Below are 11,399 nucleotides of genomic sequence, written 5' to 3' on the forward strand. Positions count from 1 at the left end.
AGCGTCCGACTTCAGCCAGGTCACGATCTCGCGGTCCGGGAGTTCGAGCCCCGCGTCAGGCTCTGGGCTGATGGCTCAGAGCTTGGAGCCAGTTTCCGATTCTGTGTCTCCCTCTCTCTCTGCCCCTCCCCCGTTCATGCTCTGTCTCTTTCTCTGTCCCAAAAATAAATAAACGTTGAAAAAAAAAAAAAAAAAGAAATGAAGAATGAGTAGGAACTTCCACATTTCTTCCCAGAAGCCAGGCATGTTATTTTAGTGGGTACTGAAAACCCACTCAGGAAGTCCTCTGAGCTAAATAAAGACTCAACAGGTTATCTGAAACATGTTTTCCAATATTCTTTTCTTTTTTAAAACTGAACTGAAGTTAATTTTTAATTTACCCAAGTGCATCTGTGCTGATGCTCAAATGCCTGAAAAACTGTTGAAAAAATTCAGAATATACTTAAAAAGACAGCAGTGATGCTTATGACAAAACAAAGTCTAGAAATTGAGCAAAAATTCCCCACCATCTTCGGTGTGTGATGTTCAAGATAAAATTTATTTTACTTATATACGAAAAGTGGATCTCTACCCCATGGCATAACACGCCAATCACAGTGAGAGGACTTTGATGATGCACGGCTTTCACAAAGGCTTGTTGAGAAGGACTCTCCTTACCTGCCAGGGTTTGGTCCCACTTGCTAATGCTGTTGGACTCAGCACTGAGTCCTTCAATGTATTTCAGGTAGGCCTCTGAGTGGAGAAGCCGTTGTGTCTTCGGTGGGGGAGCCACAAACATGGGCGTTGTTGGCTGCTGTATGACAGGGGGGCCGGCTGGATGTGGGCCAGGATACGGAGGTGGTGCCTGCTGCCCTGGAGGCCCCAAAACTCCCACCTGAAAGAGCACAGGGCACATGGTGAGGGAAAAAATACTTGCCACATGCTCTGAGAAAGAGGATAACCTGAATTCTGTCAAGTCCTAGAAAATCCAGCTGGGAGGCTCACCTGCTGTCCGTACGGACTTCCGCCTGGCGCTGGAGTCCCTACCATAGGGGCCACTCCTTGGTTCATCACACCTATAATTCAGAACGCAATGGCACAGTTAGAGGTTCTGAGTTGAGATGGCTACTGAAAAACTACTGCCTGATAAGAAATGATGCCATTTATAATGCAAACCTATGGATCTCTGCCCTTGAATCTTTGTGGATAAGAACCCTAAGCCCCCAGAACAGGATGCAGCATTCAAATAGAAAGTTCACATTCTTTGGTTTTCTAGCTATTTTAAGTACAAAGGTAGTACAACTTGTCAGATGTACATTAATTATTCATGGCTTAGAAGTGATTTGAACCCTGCATAAAATTCTAGTACTTCCCTAGGTAAACTATAGTCAGAATACACCTCTATTTTCAAGGTGTTTTTCTTCTGACAACACATTTTCCTGAAACTGGAGCCCAAGTTTCATTTTGGCAGTGATGGTGCTGCACTCAGGCTCAGCAGCAGGCGGTGTGCTAGGACAGCAGGGACACAGGGGAGAGGCTGTGCAAGCGCACGGTTAAATGAGCTCTGTGGTGGCTGGAGGCACATCCTTGCGGTCCACTCACAGGCCCCCAGCACCCCTGGTTCTAACTGGAGTCACTAATACTGGCAGACAGGTCACTTCCATCTGGTAGAGCAGTACTTGGAAAAGGATCATCTGGAAGTAAATCAGCCTCGTTGCTATCACTTCAAATGCAAAAATGACAAAGGGAAAGAGAAAAGATTTCGTGGTCTTACTACATTTGCACTCTGTATGTTTATAAACTTTGTACTCTTTCTACATTTGTACTCTGTAAGTTTATAAACTTCTCAGTGATGATGCCTCACAAGCAACTTCTGTCCCACAGGTACTAGCTGATAAACGTGAGATGTCCTAACTTTTGTGTCTGGGGCTGTTTTCATCTCAGGACTGTCCATTTATTATTCTCATAAAACATTGAAATAAGGAAGGGTTCCAGTTTGTTAAAAACTAACAAACTACAGTCAAACCCCTGTTTAAACTTTTAAACAAATCCTGCTGGCTGCAAAGAAGGGTCAAAAGGAGCTCACCTCACATACTAGATTTTCTAGATTCAAAATGTTGCTATTTTGGCCAGGCAGGACCAGTACACTATTCTAAGGTTCTGAATTGCTAAATGCCACTTCAGGAAGTATTAGACATTTGTTAAAGAGAATGTGGTAGTACAAATAAGCTTTCTGTTTACAAAGTGGGGATTTTTATATTCCAGATCACCACAGCAGAATCCTGATGATTATTTGTGACTGGGTTAAGAAGCTGTGGTGGGTAAGCTGCTGCTCCAACATACTAACCCCTGTGCACCGCGCCCCTCCGGGACACTCACCCTCCTCAGATCCCACAACATGAGGGGCCTCCCTGAGCTGCCTTTCTCCTTTTCTGCAGGGGAGCACAGACGACTCAGCAATCCCCTCTGCTTCCTGTTTTAAAATGCCATGCAAAGGGGCAGGCAGTGAGAGCATGGGCTGAATCAGCAGAGGAGCTCCCAGAGTCCTCCTCTCCTCCAAGCCTAAGCAGGTGTGTGCGTGCGTGTGTGTGGGCACTAAGAGTTCTTCCCTGTCTCCCCAACTAAAAGGTAAGTGTGTGCCTCCTTCAAATGCACTTTAAACACTCTAAGAAGTGGGGAAAGGGACACAGCTGTGCTCAACACCCACCAAAAGGTATCTGCTACTTAGAGGGTACTGGCCTCAGATGTGGCTCCCACTGAGTACCAAATGCACCCAGAAGTCAACTCCAACCTGGTCTGAGTCAGTCAGATAGGGTACCCTAAGTCAAGGTGAGAAGGTACAGAATTAAGGCCAATTCTACTTGCCACAGGGGCACACCCATCTTATGACTGACTTTTGCTGCAAGAGTAACTCCCACACAGGCCACTACTTCTAAAATGAAGTACCCACTGCCATGAACATTTCCTCTTCGGGTATATCTGAATCAAACACTTGTGTGGAGTTATGGCCATTCTCTAAGCAATACTCATAAGAGTGTGGCTGGAGGCTCTAGGTCAAGCCACCAGGTTCACTCACCCTGCCCACTGCTGGGTGTACCTCTGAAGCACTTCTGGAACTCTGTATAACCCAACACTGCTGGAGGCAAGCCTAACATTTCTACATTTTGTCATCTGGGCCAGGCCTTTAGCTGGTATTTTGGATAATGGCCCCAATGCTCTTCTAAGTTATCTTCAGGTCACATTCCCTCCAACTAGATTACAGCTAAAGGTCAGTTCTTTTGCATTTGATGGCAATCAATATGGGAACCTGCGATCTTCCTTTCACAATAAAGTAATATTTCAACTTACTATTTACAAAGTAAATCTGTAGCTAGTTCTGAACTCCATTTATATGCTTCTACATGAAATAAATTCTGAGCTTCTGCTGACAGATAAACCAGTGTCCACGGTTAGTATGGGAGGACTATGCTGCTCTTTAAGGTCTTATGTCATACTTCTTAGGGGACTCATATACAGAAAACGTGTTCATTGCAAATTCGTTCCCTCCCTCCTTTTTGTTCCTAGAATGATTGGCTGAAGGATTTATTCACCGTGATCAGTGACTCTGCAATCCCCTTAGAAGGGCTATTTGAGAAGCAGGAGATGGAGCAGGGATTCCATACAGAAGACCTTGTGAGAGAAGAACTGAATCAGAGGAAGAAGTGCCCTCAGGACCCAAAGTGCTTTCCTATGTGACTCAGAACTAGCCATTTGGGATATCGTTCACTGATCATCCATGTATCATTCACTGATAAAGAGGGCATGACCTTCCTAGGCTGTATTCGGTTTTCTGAGCACACGTCAAATTGTCTGAGTGGTATGAGAGTATGCCTTCTGCCCCCTGGTCTGCTGAGTCTGGTCTCTGCCATGTGTCCTCTGCTGCTGCTAGGGAGCCAGGTGCCCAAGGGCACAGGTGCTGAGCCGCCTGCTCAAATACACGGGACAGGCCCTGCTGCTGACATCCCTGGGATTCTCAGTGAGGAAAGGCCTGGCCACAGTGGGCAGCAGGTACCTCCGGGAACAACTGGCTGAGGGAGGAAAAAAGAGAATATGAAGATGAGATTAATGAGTGAAGGAGGATGAAGTTCTTACCCGGTGGTGGGATGCCCGGGAGGCCGGGCACACCTGGCGGAAGATGGTGGGGTGGAGGCCCCCCAGGGTGAAGTGGCTGCATGCTGCCCATGCTAACAAGGCCATCAACTGGGCCCTGCAAAGGTGGAAGGCCTGGCGGATAGCCACCCATCATGCCTTGAAGGACACAACAAATTTCAGACATGCATCATTAACATGCAACATGAGCGAAGTAATAACAAATCCCCCCCATGCACTACCAATGAATAAAGTGCCCTTAGTACTGTGTGAGATAACAGCAATTAGTGCAATTATTTTGTTGCAATAATGAACAAAATAAAAAGTTACAAATATGAAATCCAACACTTGTGGATGAATTAGTACTTAGTAGATTATTATTTGCAGTTATCTTCCCTGGGATAAATATGTTGCATGTTTTTAATTAAATAATAATAAAGAGGAGTTCCAGTAACAGCCTTCCCAAGGTCATGTTATTGCAAGCTGTTCAAACAGAGTGACCAGTTCTGCAACTGCGGTTCTAATTCAACAGACTAAACCCCATCACCCCACTCTGCCCACACTCTTACGCCTACCATGGGTGCACATGAGGGGACACTGGAATGGAGGGAAATGAGGCGCACAGCCCTGATCACAAAGCATGGTTCTCCAGCTTGGGGTGTGTGGGGGTGGAGGGGGGTAGTGGGCAAGAGCCTTTTAAGGCTTCCTCTTCCCTTCTAGCCCCACCACTACTTGGTAAAAATGGATCATGTTCAGGCTTGAGCTGGGGAACAGAGAAGAGCCATCACAATGGATGATGTTTCATCTTTAGATCTCTAAACATGTAAAACAAAGATAAAACCTAAACCCTCCCAAGCCAAGCTAAGCTAATCCCAGGTCACTCGGTAGCAGGCACGCAGACCTCAGAAGGAATGGCTGGAGAATCAGGCTCTGCTGATGTGAGAAAATGCCAATTGTCATTACTGTCTCCAAGTTCACAAATGCCCTCACATAAACCTTCAGTTAACAGGGAACATTTTAAATGAGGTACAGACTTTCTGTGAACAGAGGACTTTATTCCTTTATTTTCAAAGCGTATCTTCATAACACAAAATATTTTCTGCTGGCTAGGGAAGAGTTTCAGGAAACCAGTATTTTTGGCAAAAGGAGTGAAAGAAAATAATTTCAAAATGTCAAAAACTCACCTATCAAAAGAACTTTAAAGCCACACGACATTTTTTTTGAGCAAGAAAAACAACTTAACTCTTCTGGGATTTGAAATGATCACAATAAACAAAACATAAGGCTCCCCCCAGAATGCAATCACCTTTGGTCCCAGCTTCCTGCACGAAGGGAAGCTTGAGGGACAGGTGCCAAACCTCATTTTTACAAAACACTCTTTGTAGGAGGACCCTGGGAAACAGTGGAAAACTCCAGATTCTAAGGACTTTACTCTTTGACTTTCCCATAAGGATTACTGAAAGGTATCTATTGATAAAAGTTTAGTCTTTTGAAGCTATAACATTACTGAAAATTCTGAGATTGGTTCAGCCTGCTTCATTAGTCATATCTGACTGAAAAACTTAAAATCACACACACCAATAAAGCGAATTCTAAATAGTACCTCTATACATGAAATAGGATTATGAGTTTCATGGTTTTTAAAATGAGAGTTCAGAGAGTAAAAAGTACTTTTGAACAGATACCATCATCTTAAACAAAACTGCCAAACTGCCTTTTAACCACACCACCAGCTCCAGCTCTTATGGGTAAATAGGTGGGAGTTTAAGGACATTAGGAGGCTTTGCTTTCAATTACAAAAGCCCATCTGAACGCAGCCTTCACGGGCTGTGGTTGAAGAAAAGTATTAAGAACTGAAAGCCATGACACTTGTCTTCATTAAACTGTACTTTGGCACTTATTATCCCAGTCACATGTGTTCAAATGAGCTTTAATGCTTGTAAGCAAAGCTGGTCTCAGACAGCAACAAGGCTAAGACTTAGGCCCTAAGCAATCTGTAAACCCAAGAAAAATCACCCTGTCAGCTGCAAAGTTCCCACTGTGGACCAAAGACTGGTGACCGTACAGGATGCTTGCTTGCCCTTCACTCCCATGGCCTGGAATCTGGGCAGCACATGCTTAATAATGTGAAGGGGTTCCCCCCCCCCCCCCCCCCCCGCCCAACTCCTTGCCCCTCAGAGCGCTATGATGGTATTCCCCAACAGGGAGCTAAAATGCTGCAGCTGCTGTGTTTTAATAGTTTTAGCTGTTTGAATTCATTTTGTTAACGTGTCCCTGGGCTTTTTAGTCAAGGGCACAGTGCTACAGTATCACATATCAAACGCAACAAAACAGGATGTCAACGAGGGAATTCTAACTTTCAAAAGTCCCCATGTTCAAGGCCTGATTTCTAAAACCCTCTGGAATCCCGTTAACCAAAATGGGCCATGGAATAGAGCAGGCGATTATGAGATTTGTTAGATCAACGTCAGTTACACTGAGAGTACTGAAAAGCCATGATTCAGATGTGCTCTGGCGAGTGCAACTGCTGAGTTGAGCGACAGTGCATTTGAGAACTTGCCATCACAAAAGGTAGGAGCGACAATGAAAAAGTTATCCTACGCTACTCTTCCTTGAAAAGCAAATACAAAAAAGCAAAAACAAAAACAGCATCCCAATGAGCCTGCCTTGAACAACACTGTCTTGGACTCCCTGCGAAAAGAAGTCAGACCGCTTGCTTCAGAAGACACTCAGGTGGCTTGTAAGGACCTCACCAGGCTTAGGGAGATCACGAAGGAAGGACCTGAGAAGTGATCTATGGGCTTCTCGTTGGAGACACATCAGACAAGGATATTCAATTCAAGAATAGCCAAATTTGCCATGGCTACCAGAACCAGAGACAACACACACAAGCAAACCACATTCATCATTTTCTTTTCTTTTTTTTTACAAATATGTGACTGGGATACTAACAGAAAATGCAGTTTAATGTAATTAAATAGAAAAGCATTACAGAGTGGGCACAATGAATTGAATAAGGACTTTGTACTCCACTTAGCAGTCATGCACATTAGTGACCAAGAAAGGATTTAGAATTCACTGTCAAAAATCCTTTTAAATGGTCAGTCTTTTAAGGATGGCTGCAGCAGAACAAGGCAAACTGAACCCTGGAATGAGACGGGAAAATCGGTATCACCTAAGTGCTTAGTTTCGTGTTTTCTCTCGGGAGCCCCTCCAGAACAGAATTCAGGGTCTGTTTAGGTTTTCTGCTATAGGGCTCTATATCCAGAGCAGTCTGGGGTGGAGAGTATCGCCAGACCATGCCCACAGCCAGGCTAGAGCTGCTCCCTACTAATTCCCAGGGCTGGGCCCAGGGCCCATTTCTGGGGCAGAGGGGAGGCATTGCCCATATGGGAAAGGCGACAGAAGGACGACATGGATGACTGGAAACTTTGACTCTGCCATGAGAAAAGCCTAGAGATTGTGGCCTACTCCTCATTGGAGAAAAAAAAAAATGAAGGAATTTCTTAAAGTGGAAAAAAATGGTCTTAGCTCCTGTTTTTACCTGCAACAGGTGTCAACTGCTGATTGAGCATCCCCATTGGTGTTGGTGGTGGCACCACCCCCATGAGAGCCCCCACAGGGGTGCCTGCTCGGGGAGAAGCACTCGGCTGCTGTTGCTGTGCTGCTCGCTCTCTCTCCTGCTGCTCAGCAACTTTAGCTGCCCGCTCTGTAAAGGCATTTCAGATTTTCAATTCTGTTTTTAACCCAGGAATTCAAAATACCATCCATTGCATTCAACAGGACTAGTAAAAACACAGGCAACAGTTCTGTCTCAACGGAAGGAACAGTAGATGACTAGTCTCAACACAGGAGGAGTCGGGCCGATTTCACTTGGTAACCTAGCGTCCAGCTTTCCTATCCCATCTTGAGAACTGGTCTGCAAAGATTTCAAGAATGTTAAGACTGCAACACACATTCAGAAAGCACAGGTTTTATTTAAACACGTCACCAGCGTAACCAACGTGGTTAATCTCACAAGGCACCCTGAAGATGAGAAGCGCTACCATTATTCTAGTATTAATAGCATTATAAATTATTTATAATTTCAACATGAAGCAATTCCATGGCCCATTATTAATTTTGGCACAATTGTTACTTACACTATTTTCCTGATTCCTTGCACCCAATTTTACTACGATTTGAGGACTCTTGTCATTAGTGTCATGGGGTTTAGCAGCTGAAGAAAATTAACTCTGTAAGGGAAAAGTAGCTTACTGCCTCCTTCACAAGGTTTTAGGGAAAATTAAACACTACTTTCTACATCCTAATGAAGCAAAGAGGTCATGTTTAATAAACCCTGAGGGGAAAAAATGCATGATACTCCAGGCTACAGTCATCAGAAGCAGGGAATATATATACACATATGAAACAATGGACAATGTACTGACAGAACCAGGTTTCCTGAGGCTGAGCAGTTCAATACTGACCATAGATCATCCTAAATCAGCTAAAGTTCCAAGAAATCACTCTTCTTTCATCCAAAATACAAGAGGAACATTTGCTTGTGCCAGTTCTGGGCTGTGGAGCACCGCTTGCTGTACCCTTTTCTCCTTCGAGCTGCTCTGTCCTACCCCTCCATAGCCAGTAGCCCCAACAATCACATTCCCAGTCTTTTTGGGAGCTAGCAGGCTGGACCCTTACTAGAAAAGTCTAGAAATGTGTTCCCAAAGCTCTCACAATACAGGGATTATTTTGCTTCACTATTCATAAACGGGAAATCTTCCCCACTCCTCACATGGGCAAGCTGAGGCTGGGAGATAGGTAGTAACTTGTCCAAGGACACAGAGAGAACCAGCAACATGTAGCCCTGACTTATGATAGCACATTCCACTGCCACACATTAACCCTCCAACATGGAATTCAAAAGGCTACTGTTGGCTGATCTAAGGAGTGGAAAATAGCTCAAGATCACATGGCTTTAAAGAGAATCAAGAAGCAACAGCTCCAGTCCTCCATGAGCATAAGAATGTGAAAGTCAAGCAAGTCAGAGCTTCCTTGCTGTAAGAGTTGCCTGTATGGGCCTGTCATCACTCATTAACACTGTCCCAGTTTATAGATCCTCTGTACAATGAACGTGAGGGACAAAGGCCACTGGAACAACCCATTTCCTTGTGCCAGCAGTAAAAAAAACAAAACAAAACAAAACAAAACCACTGAATGACCTAGACCCCCACATTGAATTCTAGTATTTTCATTACACAAATGACACAGTAAAATGGGAGAGCAAAAAAACGAAGTTGAAAAAAGAAAAATTCAGGCCTGTGGATCGAATATTGGACTGGCTACCTGTTGGCTCCTTCTGGGAAGAGCCCAACGGGCTGCGTTGGAAAAGACGACTGTTAAATGAAACTAGCCCAACTCCAAACTTTGGGTTTTGAGTTCAAACCCACACTGGGTTTTGGTCCAAACACCAGAAGTTCAGATTTTGTGTCTCAGGCAGACACTGCTGAGTCATACCCAGCTCATCCTCACTTGGTTTTCCCATTTCAGACTCCCATTTGAATTTAGGAGACTCTCCTGGAAGCCCTCCTTTGCCCCTCTCTCCAGCCCTGCTCCAGCGTTTGTACTTTTACATCCAGCACATTTGTCTCTCTTGTTCACACTCTAAATAACCAGCCACATGTGACTGGCTTCATCTGCCCTAGACTGGGCTTTACATTCACATGAGCTTCATCTCCAATATTCCTCCAATGGAGTGATATTTGGTCTTAACTTTCAGTAAGGTCAAATACCAAAGAAAAGTTCGAGGTTTTTATGGAATTGACTAGGGTTTCTTAGTGTTCTGCAAAATATTTGTTCTTTATGATACTAGAAAGCATTATATGAATACTTGATCAAGTTTCAGAAAATGCCAGGTGACAAAACACAGGTGTTTGTGGTAGGTCTTAAAGACTTTACTATGAGAATATGCACTATAAGTTTCCAAGAGTGGAAGTGTTTGGAATGCTTCTCAAACTGGTTTTGCCACAAAGGTTTTTCTGTCTGAGCATCTTGTAGGATTAGAATTCTGCAGAAGATGTTTGGGGAAGCCTGTCAGATAATTTTACAATTATCAATCAATTGATATAAACGAAAAGACTAAAATCTTTTTTTTTAGAAAAATTTCTTAGGAAATACCATACATTTTAATAAAGGAGGCAGGCTTAACAATTTCTTTATTCTTGCTGGAAAATAGCAGATTTAGACCCAGCCAAGAAGAGTAATGGTTGATCACAGTGGTGAACCATAGAGAGACAGCTCTAAGCTGGCAAAATGAACAATATATACAATTCCAAATGGAAAAAAATATAGCTCCAAGGCAAGAGTCCTGCCTAATCTAATGTTCACTACTCATTTATTAAAGGTATGTCTGACATTTAAAAAAAACAATACCTGCCCCCGCCCCCCCAATATCTCTCAGGTATTTGTCCCTAAAGGCTAATTAAGAACCATCAAATCTTTAAATGATAGCTCATGGCCCCAAATAACTTAATTACAGAGTAAAAGGAAAATGAAGGCAGGTGAACTTTATCAGGGACTCCAAGTGCCTTAAAAGTAGCTATGACTGCAGACATAGCACAGGCCAAGACTGGCCTAGGAAACCAAGCGCTTTCAGCCAAGCCTCAGCCTGGAGCTTAAATATGTGGCTTATCGAGAGCCATAACAGATCCTGATTTTGAATGTTCCCTTTTGGATGAATTTTAACCAAAATTCTACTTAACATTCTTATATAATCATTCCCCAGCTCAACACATGTATGCTTATAAGACTCAACAAAAGAAGAAAACCATGCAATTTTTAATAGCAAAATATTTGAGAAATTTTTTTAGGGGAAAAAAAAAAACCCACCAGGACCAAAGGCCAAGTCAGGGGCAGTGCTTGCTCAGTCAGGACAAGGCTGGCATTTAAACTGTTGGCTGGGAGCCATTTGAGACAGTCCCCAACACACAGTTCATGTGCAAGAGGTAAGAACAAGAGAGTAAAACCTGTCTATGCACGTGCATTCCTGAAAACACCCCCTTGTTTAGAAAGCTGAGATAGTTGCACCTAGTCTCTATTTACCTTCATATTCTGCTTTCTTGGCTGTCTCAAGGTTTCTCCATTCTGTCCCCACCAGTCGGCTGAGCTCCCCAAAAGAGTAGTCTGGATGCTGGGCCTTAATCACAGCTCTCATCTCACTGCTGAACAGGATGTAGCCACTCATGTTGATTTTCCGTTTGGAGCCTTCCTTTTTTGCACTGCCTTTGGCAGACTTTGGGGTAGACTGTAAG

General features: G+C 43.8%; 1 protein-coding gene across 31 annotated transcripts in view; it reads right to left on the bottom strand.

Annotated features, from left to right (window-relative positions):
- Positions 1 to 11,399, bottom strand: part of PBRM1 (polybromo 1) — a 115,720-nt gene that overhangs the window by 3,232 nt on the left and 101,089 nt on the right. For 15 of the 31 annotated variants that reach the window (XM_047845471.1, XM_047845500.1, XM_047845543.1 and 12 more), the window contains 5 exons: positions 11,191 to 11,392; positions 7,652 to 7,816; positions 4,111 to 4,266; positions 985 to 1,055; positions 658 to 874 (listed from right to left, as the gene is read on the bottom strand). In XM_047845471.1, coding sequence (XP_047701427.1) covers positions 658 to 874; positions 985 to 1,055; positions 4,111 to 4,266; positions 7,652 to 7,816; positions 11,191 to 11,392 — 811 coding nt within the window. Of the gene's footprint in view, positions 1 to 657; positions 875 to 984; positions 1,056 to 4,110; positions 4,267 to 7,634; positions 7,817 to 11,190; positions 11,393 to 11,399 lie in introns of those variants that run through there. The other 16 variants (XM_047845643.1, XM_047845678.1, XM_047845633.1 and 13 more) reach the window with 3 other exon arrangements.

This window comes from Prionailurus viverrinus, chromosome A2 (genome assembly GCF_022837055.1).
Source record: "Prionailurus viverrinus isolate Anna chromosome A2, UM_Priviv_1.0, whole genome shotgun sequence".
Lineage (NCBI taxonomy): Eukaryota > Metazoa > Chordata > Mammalia > Carnivora > Felidae > Prionailurus > Prionailurus viverrinus.